Raw genomic sequence first — 20,009 nt, forward strand, 5'->3', positions numbered from 1 at the left:
AAGAGGAAGGCATTGATGCTATGGACTGGCCCGCCCGTTCCCCAGACCTGAAACCAATTGAGCACATCTGGGACATCATGTCTCGCTCCATCCACCAACGCCACGTTGCACCACAGACTGTCCAGGAGTTGGCGGATGCTTTAGTCCAGGTCTGGGAGGAGATCCCTCAGGAGACCATCCGCCACCTCATCAGGAGCATGGCCAGGCGTTGTAGGGAGGTCATACAGGCACGTGGAGGCCACACTCACTACTGAGCCTCATTTGACTTGTTTTAAGGACATTACATCAAAGTTGGATCAGCCTGTAGTGTGGTTTTCCACTTTAATTTTGAGTGTGACTCCAAATCCAGACCTCCATGGGTTGATAAATTTGATTTCCACATTCAACTATGTAAAGAAAAAATTATTTAATAAGAATATTTCATTCATTCAGATGTAGGATGTGTTATTTTAGTGTTCCCTTTATTTTTTTGAGCAGTGTATTTCATTTGGTCACAAAGTGATCGAGATGAAGTCTCTTGGTCTCAGAAAAAGCATGCTACTGAGTGAAATAGAAAAGGTGAGAATCTCAATCCATTTGGCATTTTAGGAGAAGTACTGCTTATATATTGCTGCAATAGACTCTGAACATAATTGGTCCAGATTAAACGATTGGTGATATTGGGACAATAGAATGCCTTCAGGATTCATGTTGGCATTCAAACCAACCTTCTCAATTATATCAGAAAAGATTAGAAACAAAAAACAATTTGGCCGAATTGTATAATACTCTGTAAATTGATTAGTATGGTAATAGGCTTCCAGGTAATACATGAATTGATCAATGACCATGAAAAGTATTGAATTTATGCATCAATGTATTATTTATGTAAATATCATCACATCCCCATCATCAGTGCAAGTATATATACACTGGCACAGCAAGACAGAACAACAAAACCTACAGCCAACAATCTTTAGAGTTAAGACTCCCTTTCAAGTCCCAATGTCACAAAAATGTTCAAAACAGCACATGAACATTAATTTAGATAAACTATCCAACAATACAAAAACATTAAAAAGCAGTCAATGTCACACATACTTAAAATGGTAAATATAAATTAAAATGTTAACAGCCATGGACTATGCTTTTAGAGACCCGACCGTCAAAGTGATTCAGTACCAGCAGTGTAATAATACAAGTGACATCAAGGGAAACAGATAGCTTTACATCTCAGTTTGTCTCCAAGTTCCTTCAGTCTTCAATGTTAGTATATTGCAGTTTTAATAGTTTGGTATGGACTTGTTGAGAACAGGAAGAGTGCATTACAGAAAGTGTTGAGAGACCCACAACCATATTCATATAACTGTCCACATTTTCTCCTGCTGATATAGGGACTAGACCTCCATTGGGTTAACATAGCACAACATTGGTTAACTATCTGAATACTGTTTGCCGAAATAAATCAAGCCTGCCAGAGAAGTCACAAACATCAATGCTAAAAGGCTTCCTGTAATATTGCATTATACTATATAAGAGACCAAACAAAGGAAAAAAGTAACAATGACACCATTAATAAAGTACAATTTTACAATACATTATGATACAGAATAGGCTTTACTGTGTCAAGCCTTGAATTTGTACAAACTAGCAGATTTGCACTTCTTCACCACTGCAAAGAGCATGGAGACTCCCTCAGAGAGAGAAGGAAAAGGAGAGAATAGAAGGCTAATAAATAAGAGAATTCCAGTGACTTCTGAGGTCTCTCTCGCTCTGATCTCTGCGCTCGCAGTCCAAGGTGAGAGGCTGTGCGGTGTGCAGGGAGAACCCGGCTGCTGAACATCGGTGTTGATTACCTGGCGCCCGTTGCCATGGCAATGGTATCCAGCGCTCAGAGCAGGTCGGGCAGAATGAGGCCCGGTGGTTTGGGCTCCACGCAGTTAATCCAAAAATTGGCACAGCTGGCGTGGTACTGGTGGCCCCCGTACAGCAGCTTGAAGTTGTCTGTCTCTGAGTTGAAAGCCTGGCGGAAGGGTAAAATAAAAGGCGAAATGGGGGTGATGGTTAGGACAACAAGGTTCAACTGAATAGTTAATAAACAGATGAACCTGGCAGGAGCTCTGGCTAACAAATAGAAAGCAGTGGTAGAGATAAATCAACAGGAACTAAATAATTCACCTATGAGAGTAACGCTAGAAGCAGGGATTTGTGGGCAGCTTAACCTGCATATCTCCACTGTGGCACACAAACAAGAGGTCAACAAAAACTGACCCTTTGAAAAAATATGACTCATGTTTGGCACAATGCTCGGTCTACTGATCAATAAGAGTGTTGCTCATTGCTCGATCTCCTGACAGTTAGTTGAATCTACCGAGATAGCTGAATGGCACTCCCACATAACATCTGAATATAGCCGTTGAGAAAATTGAGTGAACTGAGAGGGGCAGAGAGCTGTTATGTGAGCTTGCATTTAGTTAGCTGAGCCCAGCAGAAGCAGCAGGTTGGTGATAAGGAGGAGATGCTAATGTTGGTGTTGTGCAGTTTAAGAGTTTGCATCCCTGATGAAATATCCGAGCTAAAGCATGAAAGAGAATGTGGTGAATCATATCCTCCCACAGACAGACTGCATATACAACAACCTGGGAACACACACACACACAATATAGTATACTCATACCAGTCCACATGCTCACAAACCATTTACAGTACATTTACTATGCTGAGCACATCTGTTGCCTTTCTCAAATACTCCGACACACACTCAGGTTTCACAATGTATTCTCGTTTCATCTGTCTCATCCAACTTCTTTCCTACAACCTTTATTTAGCCCGCCTGCCAAAGCCTGGTCTGTTGGAGAGGGAGGGGGAAAAACAGAACACAAAGGCATAACCCCTTGTCTCCTTCTCCTCTCTCTTCTTCAATCCCATCCCCTCTCCCTCCCCTCGACCTCCCCAGTCCTTGCCTGCATAACCGGGATTATGTGCAATTTACCCATCAAACATGATTGTGCCAACAGACATGTAATGTGGGAGAAACATAACAGAAGTAGAAAGTGCTGGAGAGAGGATATGCTTGGAAGAGTTAGACCATTGGATGGTAGAATAAAACCAAAATGAAAGGTCAGCATGATTAATCCTAGGTGTTAATTCTAACTGTAATCTAAAGGTTAATGACCCTCCATTAGGAAACCAAGACAACAGTGCTGCTCATGGTGCTATAGGGCTAGAGACTAGAAACACCACCTGTTAATGCGAGGGGCATCATGCATAAAGTTGGAGGCTACAGTCTACTGCTGCTTAAGAGGCAAAAATAAGTGAAGCATACCCTTACCCTTAACCTCTTGTCATGGTCTTTAGCCAGTGCCTGTAAGTAGCACAAGAGGTGTCAGCATTTTCCTGGTTTCATGCATTGTCCTGAGTAAGCAAAGTGAAACTGTACAGTAACTGAGGATCAGTCCGTCAGTATGAACGTAACGTTGGTACACCAAAGGAACTGAAAGAGCAACCCGTCTCCAGAACATTCCATGAGCCCCAAAGTGAAAGAATCTAAAGTACCACCCTACGATCATCCATCTCATTTTCCAATAAACATCAAACAGGGATGGGCATCTTTGAAGCAGGATTCCAGACTCTGCAATAGATTTGAGAGAAATACTGTGCAGTCTGCAAACCCATTGAATTAGGAGCCCACTGCCAAGTAAACTTCATTTAATGTTATTGGCCTTTTCCAGAGAAAGTCATAACCAAATTAAACTAAAAGATCACTTCAAATCCTCGAGATATTTCAGAATCTGACATTTATGAATAATAACGCAACATGCTGCATAAATTATTATTTTGAAAAAAACTTCACTTCTACTTTTAGAAATAATTGCACTCATTAGCATTTATTATTGGGAGAAAATAGCAATACTTCATTAAACTCAAACGATCACAGAGTTTTATAGCTTGCTGCAGTCTCCAAGTTTATTTTTTATGTATTTATTTAACCTTTATTTAACTCGGCAAGTCAGTTAAAAACAAATTCTTATTTACAATGACGACCTATGGGACTCCCAATCGCGGCCGGATATGATAGAATCTGGATTCGAACCAGGGACTGTAGTGACGCCTCTTGCACTGAAATGCAGTGCCTTAGACAGCTGTGCCACTCGGGAGCCCAAGTAACAAACTATGTTTAGATCCAGATGCTATCTGTTGCTTAGCCTGATAGCAGATACACTACATGTTCAAAAGTATGTGGACACCCACTCGTCAAACATCTCATTCCAAACTCATGGGCATTAATATGAAGGTGGTCCTCCCTTTGCTGCTATAACAGTCTCTACTCTTCTGGGAAGGCTTTCCACAAGATGTTGGAACATTTCTGCGGGGACTTGCTTCCATCCAGCCACAAGAGTATTAGTGAGGTCGGGCACTGATGTTGGGCGATTTGGCCTAGCTCACAGTCATCCCAAAGGTGTTCGATGGGGTTGGGGTCAGGGCTCTGTGTAGGCCAGTCAAGTTGTTCCACATCAATCTCGACAAACCATTTCTGTATGGACTTCGCTTTCATGATGAAACAGAAAAGGGCCTTCCCCAAATTGTTGCCACAAAGTTGGAAGCACAGAATTGTCTAGAATGTCATTGTATGCTGTAGAGTTAAGATTCCCTTCACTGGAACTAAGGGGCCTAGACCGAACCATAAAAAACAGCCCCATACCATTATTCCTCAGGGAACCAAACTTTACAGTTAGCACTACGCATTGGGGCAGGTAGCATTTTCCTGGCATCCACCAAATCAAGATTAGTCCATCGGACAGCCAAACGGTGAAGCATGATTCATCACTCCAGAGACCGCGTTTCCACTCTTCCAGAGTCCACTCCAGCCTACGCTTTGCATTGTGCATGGTGATCTTAGGCTTGTGTGCAGCTGCTTGGCCATGGAAACCTATTTCATGAAGGTCCTGACGAACAGTCATTGTGCTGACGTTGCTTCCAGAGGCAGTTTGGAACACTGTAGTGAGTGTTGCAACCGAGGAGACAATTTTTTACACGCTACGAGCTTCAGCACTCGGCGCTCCCATTCTATGAGCTTGTGTGGCCTACCACTTCACGGCCTATCCGTTGTTACTCCTAGATGTTTCTACCTCACAATAACGGCACTTACAGTTGACCAGAGCAGCTCTAGCAGCGCAGAAATTTGATGAACTGACTAGTTGGATAGGTGGCATCCTATGACGGTGCCATATTGAAAGTCTGAGTTCTTCAGTAAGGTTAGTCTACTGCCAATGTTTGTCTATGGAGATTGCATGGATGTGTGCTCGATTTTATAAACCTGTCAGCAACGTGTGTGGCTGAAACAGCCAAATCCACTCATTTGAAGGGGTGTCCACATACTTGTGTATATATAGTGTATTTATGTGCTTTAGCCAACCCCCTTGTCATGCCATACATGTTTGACATGACGTCAAACATGACTTAGCAGATCAGTCTGGGTTTTAGCTAACAGGCTACATGTGTAGCTGTTGCCCATTCCTGACTCAACATATGAGGATGATTGGACGAAGAACATGGAGACAGGCCTCCAACGGATAAGATAAAACCCAGACTCGAGTCAGCAGTATCAAAGACCAACAACCTAGCTCCAGTCTCTCAATGGTGCCCATCATAATATTATTTCAGTGACGCCATCACCACCACATGCCTATCTCTAGTTGGTAGACAGACAGAACCTACCTGTACTCTGAAGGACAATAGTATTATCGGCTTCTGTATTAAAATGCTTTCTGTGATTTCATTATTCTCAGAGGGGATGCTATTCTGTGTTTGGCTTTTATGCTTTCTTACGAATACTCCTGTAGACAAAAATGTAATTAAAAGGTGAGTTATTCATCTGATGTCAGGGGAATACAAAAAAACAACAACTATTATTTAGCCTGAGTCACTCCACACGAGAGAGCGAGAAAAGCACAGTGTGTGCGAGAGATAAGATAGAGAAACAGAATGATAGAGAGAAATTGCATTACAGACAGACAGACAGAGACAGACAGACAGACAGGCAGAGAGACAGACAGAGAGAGAGAGAAATACCCTAACCCCCAGCAGATTTCTTAGCACCTAAGCTCCCGGCTCCTGCCTGGTCTGATGCGTGAGGCTGTGAGCCACATCTGCTGTCTAAACTCAGTCCAGACTCCAGAGTCACATCCCTCTCAGCCATCCTCCCTCTGCCTCGCCTCATCAATCTATCTGGCTAAATGATGCAGGGGAACAACGCAAGAAACAATCAAAGCAATCTTGCCCTGCAGACCGTACAGTCAAACCATATTATAAATGGCCCCCAATTTGACACCTAGTTACTGATGATCAGGTTTTGACAAGTGGAAGAGAAAGTGTCACAATAAACACATTTTAAGCCATAGTAGAACTCAAATGATGAGATGAGTAGTTAGAACACACAGATATTGATGCGTATGGCATAGACTTGCTGTTAGTAGCTGGTAAGAGGTGAAGTTAAAGGTGGCCATCAGATGAAGGCATCAGCGCTACAAGCCTGATAAAGTTGAAAAGTTGAATGCTTCACTGACCCTCCAGAAACCTTCCCACAATTCCCTCAGCCCAACCAGAGGTGCCAAAAGTACAACTTTACTCTTATCACGTCCTGTCTGTCTCCTCTAACTCTATTTTTACCTCCCTCTTTTTCTCCTTCTCTCCCTTCCAGCAGAGTTATCATCTTAACAGTTATCATCATCTCGAATAGGAAGATGAAGATGACCTGAAATTATTGTGGAGGGGAATTTGGTGCAATAGGATAGCCTGGTTATTTCTAATGCATATGTGCGTGAACACAGTGCTGCATCTGTGCGTGAACACAGTGCTGCATCTGTGCGTGAACACAGTGCTGCATCTGTGCGTGAACACAGTGCTGCATCTGTGCGTGAACACAGTGCTGCATCTGTGCGTGAACACAGTGCTGCATCTGTGCGTGAACACAGTGCTGCGTCTGTGCGTGAACACAGTGCTGCGTCTGTGTGTGAACACAGTGCTGCATCTGTGCGTGAACACATTGCTGCGTGAACACATTGCTGCGTGAACACAGTGCTGCGTGAACACAGTGCTGCGTCTGTGCGTGAACACAGTGCTGCATCTGTGCGTGAACATAGTGCTGCATCTGTGCGTGAACACAGTGCTGCGTGAACACAGTGCTGCGTCTGTGTGTGAACACAGTGCTGCATCTGTGCGTGAGCACAGTGCTGCATCTGTGCGTGAACACATTGCTGCGTGAACACAGTGCTGCGTGAACACAGTGCTGCATCTGTGCGTGAACACAGTGCTGCGTGAACACAGTGCTGCGTCTGTGTGTGAACACAGTGCTGCATCTGTGCGTGAACACAGTGCTGCATCTGTGCGTGAACACAGTGCTGCAGCTGTCTCAAATGGCACTCTATTCTCTAAACAGTGCACTACATTTGATCAGGGCCCATTGGGAATAGGGTGCCATTTGGGATTCAGGCAGTGTGAAGGGAGGGAGCTGTGAGAAGAAGAATGTGCTGTCATTTTGGCACCCCATCGCCTGTCAGTGGAGAATTTGGCCCCCAGTAGGAGAGACTGAAATGAGATTCAGTTGACAGTTCACTGCATCATACTCTTTTAAATAGACGTCCAATAGTTGTCTCTTCTTCGCTCTGCAAAATGTTCAAAGTCAAAGAAATAATCATTTAGCTATTATGCGTCAACCACTAGTTTAAAAACAACTGGCAAAATGGCCAAATGATTCATGGTTTAATTCAACTTGAGAAATGTGTTGGAACATATTTGTAATCAAATGTTTCAACAGTTGTTGGGTCCATCTGTTGAGGGATTGAGGGTGTGTTGGTTGGCAATCGTGATTGTGTGTTGACTGAGAATTAGTGTATGTTTACAGTATACAGTGCCTTGCGAAAGTATTCGGCCCCCTTGAACTTTGCAACCTTTTGCCACATTTCAGGCTTCAAACATAAAGATATAAAACTGTATTTTTTTGTGAAGAATCAACAACAAGTGGGACACATTCGTGAAGTAGAACGACATTTATTGGATATTTCAAACTTTTTTAACAAATTAAAAACTGAAAAATTGGGCATGCAAAATTATTCAGCCCCCTTAAGTTAATACTTTGTAGCGCCACCTTTTGCTGCGATTACAGCTGTAAGTCGCTTGGGGTATGTCTCTATCAGTTTTGCACATCGAGAGACTGAAATGTTTTCCCATTCCTCCTTGCAAAACAGCTCGAGCTCAGTGAGGTTGGATGGAGAGCATTTGTGAACAGCAGTTTTCAGTTCTTTCCACAGATTCTCGATTGAATTCAGGTCTGGACTTTGACTTGGCCATTCTAACACCTGGATATGTTTATTTTTGAACCATTCCATTGTAGATGTTGCTTTATGTTTTGGATCATTGTCTTGTTGGAAGACAAATCTCCGTCCCAGTCTCAGGTCTTTTGCAGACTCCATCAGGTTTTCTTCCAGAATGGTCCTGTATTTGGCTCCATCCATCTTCCCATCAATTTTAACCATCTTCCCTGTCCCTGCTGAAGAAAAGCAGGCCCAAACCATGATGCTGCCACCACCATGTTTGACAGTGGGTATGGTGTGTTCAGGGTGATGAGCTGTGTTGCTTTTACGTCAAACATAACGTTTTGCATTGTTGCCAAAAAGTTCAATTTTGGTTTCATCTGACCAGAGCACCTTCTTCCACATGTTTGGTGTGTCTCCCAGGTGGCTTGTGGCAAACTTTAAACAACACTTTTTATGGATATCTTTAAGAAATGGCTTTCTTCTTGCCACTCTTCCATAAAGGCAAGATTTGTGCAATATACGACTGATTGTTGTCCTTTGGACAGAGTCTCCCACCTCAGCTGTAGATCTCTGCAGTTCATCTAGAGTGATCATGGGCCTCTTGGCTGCATCTCTGATCAGTCTTTTCCTTGTATGAGCTGAAAGTTTAGAGGGACGGCCAGGTCTTGGTAGATTTGCAGTGGTCTGATACTCCTTCCATTTCAATATTATCGCTTGCACTGTGCTCCTTGGGATGTTTAAAGCTTGGGAAATCTTTTTGTATCCAAATCCGGCTTTAAACTTCTTCACAACAGTATCTCGGACCTGCCTGGTGTGTTCCTTGTTCTTCATGATGCTCTCTGCGCTTTTAACGGACCTGTGAGACTATCACAGTGCAGGTGCATTTATACGGAGACTTGATTACACACAGGTGGATTGTATTTATCATCATTAGTCATTTAGGTCAACATTGGATCATTCAGAGATCCTCACTGAACTTCTGGAGAGAGTTTGCTGCACTGAAAGTAAAGGGGCTGTATAATTCTGCACGCCCAATATTTCAGTTTTTGATTTGTTAAAAAAGTTTGAAATATCCAATAAATGTCGTTCCACTTCATGATTGTGTCCCACTTGTTGTTGATTCTTCACAAAAAAATACAGTTTTATATCTTTATGTTTGAAGCCTGAAATGTGGCAAAAGGTCGCAAAGTTCAAGGGGGCCGAATACTTTCGCAAGGCACTGTATGTGTTGACGTGACACAAGTGTGTGTCTGTACATGAGTGTGTGCAGACCTTGCTGCGTGAGTCCACGTTGAGCAGGCACACCCCACAGGCCAGCTCCTTGGCGTTCTTGATGCCGTGTCTCAGGATACAGGAGGAGAAGTCCAGCGAGCTCTCATCAGGCTGTACAGAAAAACACACAGATGCACATACATTTTAAATACTTTATTTGAATCCACAAATCAAATTACATTCAAGAAGGATTCAAAACATTTCAAAGGTCTTTGTACGCATGGACACTTAAGGACAGCTGAATAACAGAGCCAATTGTTTTTGCTTTAGGCAGGCCTGCAATCTGGAGGCCACGTACTGTAAGACTATGTTTGTGATTGAGACACACACACAGGTTGGTGTCAGATTGATCACCTGATCATAGGACTCCGCTGTGGGGCACACTATGTTGCTATGCCTCACATCAAGAACCATTTGTTACTTCACAAAACACTGCATGAAATGAGGGATCTACGGTTGAAATTTGAGGAAATGTACCATATGTGCAAGGATTTTAGTCGGGTGCCAACCAATTTACATTTAAAAAACAAGTTATTTAAGCAATAAGGCCCGAGGGGGTGTGGTATATGGCCAATGTGTCATGGCTAAGGGCTGTTCTTAGGCACGGCACAACGCATCAGGGCGCAACGTGTTCAGGGCGCGAACGACCCGGTTTATACCTGGATACAGACCACAGTACACATGGATTTTGTGTTGTAGATACAGTGTGGCAAAAAAATATTTAGTCAGCCACGAATTGTGCAAGTTCTCCCACTTAAAAATATGAGAGAGGCCTGTAATTTTCATCATAGGTACACTTCAACTATGACAGACAAAATGAGAAAAAAAATCCAGAAAATCACATTGTAGGATTTTTTATGAATTTATTTGCAAATTATGGTGGAAAATAAGTAGTAGAGTGGTGGCCTGAGGGCACACACTTCATGTGTTGTGAAATCTGTTGTGAATGTATTATAATGTTTTTAAAATTGCATAACTGCCTTCATTTTGCTGGACCCCAGGAAGAGGAGCTGCTGCCTTGGGAGAACACTGCTCTAAGGAATACACATTTCTCTTTTCATTTATTAATTTACCAGCTTAATAAACTGAAGTAGAAATGTGTCTTTAATCTGGGAAATGAAATACAGTCCATTAGTCTGTTGGCAAGCGGAGCTGTGTGAACAGGTGAGTGTGCCCAGACAGCTCCTCTCTCTGAGGGCAGAGCCTGCAGAATCAGAAAGCTGCTGTGGGTCTACGGTCTTAGATAACTCATTACTACTCACTCACTCCGTCTCCCTCTACCTCCCCCTGCCCCTCTCCCTCTTTGCTTCACTAATTCTCTCTCTTTCTGTACTGACATTATCTCGAGTCAGGAGATGGCCGGTCTGTTTTATCTGCTGGCATTTGAGAAGCAATGTTCTTTGTGAGGCTGACTGAGGCAGTGAACTGTCAACTGAATCTCACTGCCTCTGTTCTCCACACATCACTACAGCCTACAACAGACTGCTCTACACTCCCCATCCACACAGCTACACACACTAACAGGTACCACCATAGGGCTTGGTTTAGTACACTGTCACACAATCAAGGTTTCATTGACAATCCTACTTTGCATGAGTCAATGATAATCCACTCAACATTTCATCAGAAACATTTTCTAGACAAAGCAGTTAGTTACAATTAAGTGTCAATTTCTCAGGTCTATGTGTAGCCTAACCCACTGCATTGGAGGAAGGGAGGTCTGTGTGTGTGTGTGTGTGTGTGCGTGTTGACTGTGTTTCTTACCGCTAGGTTGGCCAGGGACATGAAGCCCATGAGGTTGTTCCAGACGCGGCTGATGTCCTTCAGCAGCTGCTGCAGCTTCTCAGAACACACGGCTGTGGCCTTGATACCCAGCTCCACACGCTTGGTCACGCGGTACACCTCCACCACACCTGCCACATAAACACACTTCGACGTTAAACACACAACCTTAACACACCTGCTCCAACATCAGCCAAGGTTAGACAGTGAGAAATACAACAGGGACAATAAAAAAACGTTTCCAGGAAAACAGCTAACAGGTCTACAGTCCCCTATGTTGAAACATACTCTGAAGTTGTATCATTAGACTTTTGGCAGTGCCACGAGAAATACCTGGAGGATAACAGCAGCAAACATATTAAAATAGCCCTCTGAAGCTGGATCAACCTGACATAATGTTGGCTGTAACACTACGCTCTCTCTAAGGGTTAACGTGGAACGGTGATTGACAGAGTTGTTGTTCTCCGTTGAAAGGGGGACAGCTCAGAGTTTTATAATGGTGTGTTTTTGGAAGAAGACTCACAGCAGTGGTGGTACACTGTGTTCTCAGCCCCTCACAATGGTATGTGTGCCTGTACCAATTTCACAGCTCATTAAAAAGAGACACCGCTGTCTGTCTGTGCGTACCAAATGACACCCTATTCCCTACAAAGTGCACTACCTTTGACCAGAGCGCTATGGGGCCCAGTCTAAATGAATAAGGTGCCATTTGGGATGCATCCACAGTTAGGCCGAGCACAGATAAGCCATCACTAGTATCCACAGTCTGTCAGGCCAGCAAAGATAAGCCATCACTAGTATCCACAGTCTGTCAGGCCAGCAAAGATAAGCCATCACTAGTATCCACAGTCTGTCAGCCCAGCAAAGATAAGCCATCACTAGTACCCACAGTGTGTCAGGCCTTGAAGATAAGCCATCACTAGTATCCACAGTCTGTCAGGCCAGCAAAGATAAGCCATCACTAGTATCCACAGTCTGTCAGCCCAGCAAAGATAAGCCATCACTAGTACCCACAGTGTGTCAGGCCAGCGAAGATAAGCCATCACTAGTATCCACAGTCTGTCAGGCCAGCGAAGATAAGCCATCACTAGTACCCACAGTGTGTCAGGCCAGCGAAGATAAGCCATCACTAGTACCCACAGTGTGTCAGGCCTTGAAGATAAGCCATCACTAGTATCCACAGTCTGTCAGGCCAGCAAAGATAAGCCATCACTAGTATCCACAGTGTGTCAGGCCAGTGAAGATAAGCCATCACTAGTACCCACAGTGTGTCAGGCCAGCGAAGATAAGCCATCACTAGTACCCACAGTGTGTCAGGCCAGTGAAGATAAGCCATCACTAGTACCCACAGTGTGTCAGGCCAGCGAAGATAAGCCATCACTAGTACCCACAGTGTGTCAGGCCAGTGAAGATAAGCCATCACTAGTACCCACAGTGTGTCAGGCCAGTGAAGATAAGCCATCACTAGTATCCACAGTGTGTCAGGCCAGTGAAGATAAGCCATCACTAGTATCCACAGTGTGTCAGGCCAGCGAAGATAAGCCATCACTAGTACCCACACTGTGTCAGGCCAGCGAAGATAAGCCATCACTAGTATCCACAGTCTGTCAGGCCAGCGAAGATAAGCCCCCACTAGGATCCAGTCTGTCAGGCCAGCAAAGATAAGCCATCACTAGTACACACAGTCTGTCAGGCCAGCGAAGATAAGCCCCCACTAGTATCCACAGTCTGTCAGGCCAGTGAAGATAAGCCCCCACTAGGATCCAGTCTGTCAGGCCAGCAAAGATAAGCCATCACTAGTACCCACACTGTGTCAGGCCAGCGAAGATAAGCCCCCACTAGTATCCACAGTCTGTCAGGCCAGTGAAGATAAGCCCCCACTAGGATCCAGTCTGTCAGGCCAGCGAAGATAAGCCATCACTAGTACCCACAGTCTGTCAGGCCAGCGAAGATAAGCCATCACTAGTACCCACAGTCTGTCAGGCCAGCGAAAATAAGCCATCACTAGTATCCACAGTCTGTCAGGCCAGCGAAAATAAGCCATCACTAGTACCCACAGTGTGTCAGGCCAGTGAAGATAAGCCCCCACTAGTATCCACAGTCTGTCAGGCCAGTGAAGATAAGCCCCCACTAGGATCCAGTCTGTCAGGCCAGCGAAGATAAGCCATCACTAGTACCCACAGTCTGTCAGGCCAGCGAAGATAAGCCATCACTAGTATCCACAGTCTGTCAGGCCAGCGAAGATAAGCCCCCACTAGGATCCAGTCTGTCAGGCCAGCAAAGATAAGCCATCACTAGTATCCACAGTCTGTCAGGCCAGCAAAGATAAGCAATCACTAGTATCCACAGTCTGTCAGGCCAGTGAAGATAAGCCCCCACTAGGATCCAGTCTGTCAGGCCAGCGAAGATAAGCCATCACTAGTATCCACAGTCTGTCAGGCCAGCGAAAATAAGCCATCACTAGTACCCACAGTCTGTCAGGCCAGCGAGGATAAGCCATCACTAGTATCCACAGTGTGTCAGGCCAGCGAAGATAAGCCATCACTAGTATCCACAGTGTGTCAGGCCAGCGAAGATAAGCCATCACTAGTATCCACAGTCTGTCAGGCCAGCGAAGATAAGCCATCACTAGTACCCAAAGTGTGTCAGGCCAGTGAAGATAAGCCATCACTAGTACCCACAGTGTGTCAGGCCAGCGAAGATAAGCCATCACTAGTACCCACAGTCTGTCAGGCCAGCGAAGATAAGCCATCACTAGTACCCACAGTCTGTCAGGCCAGCGAAGATAAGCCATCACTAGTACCCACAGTGTGTCAGGCCAGCGAAGATAAGCCATCACTAGTATCAACAGTCTGTCAGGCCAGCAAAGATAAGCCATCACTAGTACCCACAGTGTGTCAGGCCAGTGAAGATAAGCCATCACTAGTATCCACAGTCTGTCAGGCCAGCGAAGATAAGCCATCACTAGTATCCACAGTGTGTCAGGCCAGCGAAGATAAGCCATCACTAGTATCCACAGTCTGTCAGGCCAGCGAAGATAAGCCCACACTAGTACCCACAGTGTGTCAGGCCAGCGAAGATAAGCCATCACTAGTATCCACAGTCAACTCTGTAGTGCTGGACAAATCTGTCAGAGGGGATCAGGCAGAGTTTGGGGTTCGAGCTGAAGACTGTTGGGCCTTTTTAAAGCTCAGGACCTCCCTGTCGGGGGGTGCCGGTGTGTGTGTCAGTGATGTATGTGTCAGTGTTGTGAGTTTGTCAGTGTGGTGTGTGTGCTAGTGTGGTGTGTGTCTCACCCAGCAGGTACTCCATGCCCTGAGCAGACTGGATGACCTCAGTGCAAACAGTAGAGCTGCTGATGCTGTTCAGGGTGTTGTTGGCTTTAGTGATGACCTGGGGACAGAGACGGACAGCAGAGTGGGTTAGGGTTACACACACAAACACATGTGCGGATATAGCAAAAAAGGAGAGGGGGAACAGTCCTGTACAATATCTTACCTGTAGAGCACTCACCAGACACCTCTGCCACTCATATGCATAGCGCTCACTCTCCTGAAACAACATGCAATAGTTGTTAGAATGAGTTCAGATATATGAGAAGACATTTATACATTTCCATAAAAAAATACAAAAAAACAAACTTATTAAGGCCAAAGCCTCTGTGGTTTGCAACTGAAATCAATGTCTACAGAATATGTAAACCCTCCACAGAGCATCTGGATAATTGGCAAATGTAGTTAACATGTCTGGGATAGTATGACTGTGTGTGGGTCTCACCTCCACCTCCCCAGTCAGGTCCTTGTACTTGTCTCTGATGACGGGCAGGGCAGGCTTCTTCTCACTCAGGGTGCTGGAGCGGTCTCTGAAGGGCTGCTCCGGGGCCGGGGAGGGGGGCGAGCGCCCAATCTCCTTCTCCCCCAAACTGTGGCTACGCTTGTGGGAGCCTGAGGCAAGGACAAGAGTAGCGAGTGTCTTGATACGTACATATATAGTATATACAGGCAATGTCTGGCATACATACAGTACATACAAATGCCCTTTTAAATGGTCACTTATACCAAACCAGAGATGTTGGCTAATTCCAGATATGCACCTGTTTGTTTACTATGGCATAATTGGGACTTTTTACCCGAGCTCATATTCTGTTGTAGCTAATTACTTCCGGACAAGGACACAGACGACAAACACTTCATTTACAACAAATGATAATTATGTACAAAACAGCGCCACGGCACCCAACGCAAGTATGAATAATTAATGAGGGCTCACTTGCTCACACACACAGAAAAAATGGACAGATACATACACACAAACACGAAAATAGACAGGCACACGAAAAAAAGACACACAGTCACATGCTGAGCCCAAACTATTCAACACGGGCTTTGTCTGTCTGAGTCTGTGTGTGTGTGTGAGAACCAGGTAATCATCTCCTGCAGAGACATGCATCATCTTCCCCACAATATGACAGCACTAATACATTCCCCCACTACCACACACACACCGATCAGATAACCATTCAATAAGGACAGGGGAATAACAACTGAAAATTAATTACATTTAACTGGGAGAGAAATCAATGAGGCAAATTAGCTTTTATCACTTTGGAGGTAGAAAAAGCTAATGAACTATGCATGAAACATAACACTGGAAAACGACAGTAAAAAATGAACACCCAAGGACTGAATACAGTTAATTTCGTATAGGCATGGATTTCTTGGCTGTGTTGTTAATTCATCTCATCTGCCTGTGTACCAAGGATGTGCACAACACTTCCATCTATTGTCTGACAGTGGAACTGCACTGAGCTGTTGGAGGGGCCACAGATGCTCCAATAAGAGGTGATGAAAGTCCTGACATCAGGGCCAGCTGATCTGATTCACACCACTACATCAGAACTAGAAGGCATGTTTTAACTGGATGCAATTTACATTTTGAAACCAGCATTTACTGACTGAGGATCAGAAAATGAATGTATATCTACTTATCAGTTGACTTCCAAAAATAAATCATTGAGAGAGAGAGTACAGGTCAGATGACTCACCTTGTACAGAGAGGTCAAAGGTGGCGAGTTCGCTCTTGATCATCTCTTCACTGGACTTGACCTTGGTCTGAGAGCTGGCCTTCAGAAAGTCTGACTTCCCAAACTTGGCCTTGTCCCCATGAAAGGCCCCGAACTCATCTGAGGCCTCGTTCAGGTTCACCTCAGAGCCCGGCTCGGCCGCGGGGGAGTCTGACTTCTCCGACACAGTGCTGGCAAAGTCCCCAAAGTCATCATCTTCATCCCCACCCAAACCTACCGGCTCACAAGATCCAAAGTCAGCAAAGGCCTCAAACTTGCTGTCGGTCGACACACTATCGTCTGTTGAGAAGGTGGTGATCTTCGTCTGGCAGGTGTGTGTGATGGGGATGTTTTCTGTGCTGCCGAACGGCGTCTCCTTCCTGTGGACTACGTCTGAGGAAGGGAAAGAGGAGGAAACACCAACACCGTCCAGGACCAGATGCTTCTTGGCCTGACCCTGAGCAGACAGGCATTCCTCTCTTTCTGACCAATCATAGCTGGCCAGCCTGCTGACTGCTGACGTTCCGAAGGGGTCAAACTTCATGTCGTCTCCTTCTGTAATGACAACACAAAATACACACTGGTGGCTCTAAGTGGGAAAAGCATAGTGTGCTGAAATGATAGCAACTAGTCAGTCAGCCATGATAGAGTGACAAGGCATCTGGCGAAGCTTTGATATGTTATACGAAACATACTTACTGTGGAAGCCATATTCTGTTTCTGATGCTGAATTTGTGTTAACTTACAACAAGCAGCTTTACTTTGGTCAGAGTAACACCCCATCTCCCCTACATTGTGACAGTGAGATCATATGCACTGAATTTAATCTAGTGCTGCACTATAGTGTGTGTAAGGGTTCACTTAATAGGATGTGATCACCAGCTTAAAGGAGGGATAAAAAGCTGAAATTGATTGTGTTCTAAAAATGTATATTTCCAATTGGTGACATAGATGACAGAAAATATAGGGGTACAACATGCGTCGCTCACATACAGATACAGACTCACTTGATCTGTACAGTCGTGGGCAAAAGTTGAGAATGGCACAAATATTAATTTTCAAAGTTTGCTGCTTCAGTGTCTTTAGATATTTTTTGTCAGATGTTACTATGGAATACTGAAGTATAATTACAAGCATTTCATAAGTGTCAAAGGCTTTTATTGACAATTACATTAAGTTGATGCAAAGAGTCAATATTTGCAGTGTTGACCCTTCTTTTTCAAGACCTCTGCAATCCGCCCTGGCATGCTGTCAATTAACTTCTGGGCCACATCCTGACTGATGGCAGCCCATTCTTGCATAATCAATGCTTGGAGTTTGTCAGAATTTGTGGGGTTTTGTTTGACCACCCGACTCTTGAGGATTGACCACAAATTCTCAATGGGATTAAGGTCTGGGGAGTTTCCTGGACATGGACCCAAAATATCAATGTTTTGTTCCCCGAGCCACTTAGTTATCACTTTTGCCTTATGGCAAGGTGCTCCATCATGCTGGAAAAGGCATTGTTCATCACCAAACTGTTCTTGGATGGTTGGGAGAAGTTGCTCTCGGAGGATGTGTTGGTACCATTCTTTATTCATGGCTGTGTTCTTAGGCAAAATTGTGAGTGAGCCCACTCCCATGGCTGAGAAGCAACTCCACACATGAATGGTCTCAGGATGTTTTACTGTTGTCATGACACAGGACTGATGTTAGCGCTCATCTCGTCTTCTCCGTACAAGCTTTTTTCCAGATGCCCCAAACAATTGGAAAGGGGATTCATCGGAGAAAATGACTTTACCCCCGTCCTCAGCAGTCCAATCCCTGTACCTTTTGCAGAATATCAGTCTGTCCCTGATGTTTTTCCTGGAGAGATGTGGCTTCTTTGCTGCCCTTCTTGACACCAGGCCATCCTCCAAAAGTCTTCGCCTCACTGTGCGTGCAGATGCACTCACACCTGCCTGCTGCCATTCCTGAGCAAGCTCTGTACTGGTGGTGCCCCGATCCTGCAGCTGAATCAACTTTAGAAGACGGTCTTGGCGCTTGCTGGACTTTCTTGGACACCCTGAAGCCTTCTTCACAACAATTGAACCGCTCTCTTTGAAGTTCTTGATGAACCGATAAATGGTTTATTAAGGTGCAATCTTACTGGCAGCAATATCCTTGCCTGTGAAGCCCTTTTTGTGCAAAGCAATGATGAAGGCACGTTTTTCCTTCCAGGTAACCATGGTTGACATAGGAAGACCAATGATTCCAAGCACCGCCCTCCTTTTGAAGCTTCCAGTCTGTTATTCAAACTTAATCAGCATGACAGAATGATCTCCAGCCTTGTCCTCGTCAACACTCACACCTGTGTTAACAAGAGAATCGCTCACATGATGTCAGCTGGTCCTTTTGTGGCAGGGATGAAATACAGTGGAAATGTTTTTTTGGGGGATTCAGTTCATTTGCATGGCAAAGAGGGACTTTGCAATTAATTGCCGTTCATCTGATCACTCTTCAAAACATTCTGAAGTATATACAAATTTGGTCATTCTCAAAACTTTTGGCCACGACTGTAATTGTGACAGTGGAATATTTGTTTTGATAATACCAATGGGTTTAGGCTAAAGTGATACTTCGGTATTTTGGCAACGAGGCCCTTTATCTACTTCCCCAGAATCAGATGAACTTGTGGATACCATTTTTATGTTTCTGTGTCCAGTATGAAGGATGTTAGAGGTAGTATGGTGAGCCAATGCTAACTAGCGTTAGCACAATGACTGGAAGTCCATGGATATCTGCTAGCATGCAGATAGCACAATGACTGGAGGTCTATGGGTAACGCTAGTTAGCAATTGCACTAGCTAGCAACTTCCTTCAAACAGTATGCCGAGACATAAAAATGGTATCCACAAGTTCATCTGACTCTGGGGAAGTAGATAAAGGGCATCATTGCCAAACTCCCAAAGTATCCCTTTAATTGCTACTGAAAAGGAGAACATAGCATTGACCTCTATTCATTTGATGTGACACATGTAAATTAACCAAGGGTTGAGTTAGCTGTCCTCTGATACAAATGAAATAGATGTCCTGAGAGGGTTGGCTGTTGGGGCTGAGGGAGATTGGAGATCAGACAGTTCTAAGGCAGATAAGACAGGACATGAGGCCCTGCTGTAGAAAACCTCTCTGTGGTTTTCTCTAGGTGTGTGACAATACTGTAGCACAAACTATTAGGAGCAGACAGTTCTGCTAACATGACGATACAAAATTACATCCATTTCATGAGATTGCCATGGCAACGTCAGTCGTGGAGTGGAGCAGTTCTGTCTGTATTGATTATCTAACCCACAAACTGTGTTGTACAAGCAGAACACTGTTCAATTCGGAACATATCAGGCAGGAATCATATACAGTGCCTTGCTAAAGTATTCGGTCCCCTTGAACTTTGCGACCTTTTGCCACATTTCAGGCTTCAAACATAAAGATATAAAACTGTATTTTTTGTGAAGAATCAACAACAAGTGGGACACAATCATGAAGTGGAACAACATTTATTGGATATTTCAAACCTTTTTAACAAATCAAAAACTGAAAAATTGGGAGTGCAAAATTATTCAGCCCCTTTACTTTCAGTGCAG

General features: G+C 44.5%; 1 protein-coding gene across 7 annotated transcripts in view; it reads right to left on the reverse strand.

The window, feature by feature from the left end:
* Positions 1 to 827: 827 nt before the first annotated feature.
* The window catches only part of LOC135552926 (synergin gamma-like), a 50,825-nt gene continuing 31,643 nt past the window's right edge, over positions 828 to 20,009 (reverse strand). For 3 of the 7 annotated variants that reach the window (XM_064984873.1, XM_064984869.1, XM_064984868.1), the window contains 9 exons: positions 16,393 to 16,965; positions 15,126 to 15,292; positions 14,847 to 14,900; positions 14,645 to 14,741; positions 11,331 to 11,479; positions 9,567 to 9,677; positions 7,605 to 7,643; positions 3,311 to 3,343; positions 828 to 2,002 (listed from right to left, as the gene is read on the reverse strand). In XM_064984873.1, the coding sequence (XP_064840945.1) occupies positions 1,871 to 2,002; positions 3,311 to 3,343; positions 7,605 to 7,643; positions 9,567 to 9,677; positions 11,331 to 11,479; positions 14,645 to 14,741; positions 14,847 to 14,900; positions 15,126 to 15,292; positions 16,393 to 16,965 (1,355 nt within the window). In that variant the 3' untranslated portion in view covers positions 828 to 1,870. The remainder of the gene's footprint in view (positions 2,003 to 3,310; positions 3,344 to 7,604; positions 7,644 to 9,566; positions 9,678 to 11,330; positions 11,480 to 14,644; positions 14,742 to 14,846; positions 14,901 to 15,125; positions 15,293 to 16,392; positions 16,966 to 20,009) is intronic. The other 4 variants (XM_064984874.1, XM_064984872.1, XM_064984871.1 and 1 more) reach the window with 3 other exon arrangements.

This window comes from Oncorhynchus masou, chromosome 13, assembly GCF_036934945.1.
Source record: "Oncorhynchus masou masou isolate Uvic2021 chromosome 13, UVic_Omas_1.1, whole genome shotgun sequence".
NCBI lineage: Eukaryota > Metazoa > Chordata > Actinopteri > Salmoniformes > Salmonidae > Oncorhynchus > Oncorhynchus masou.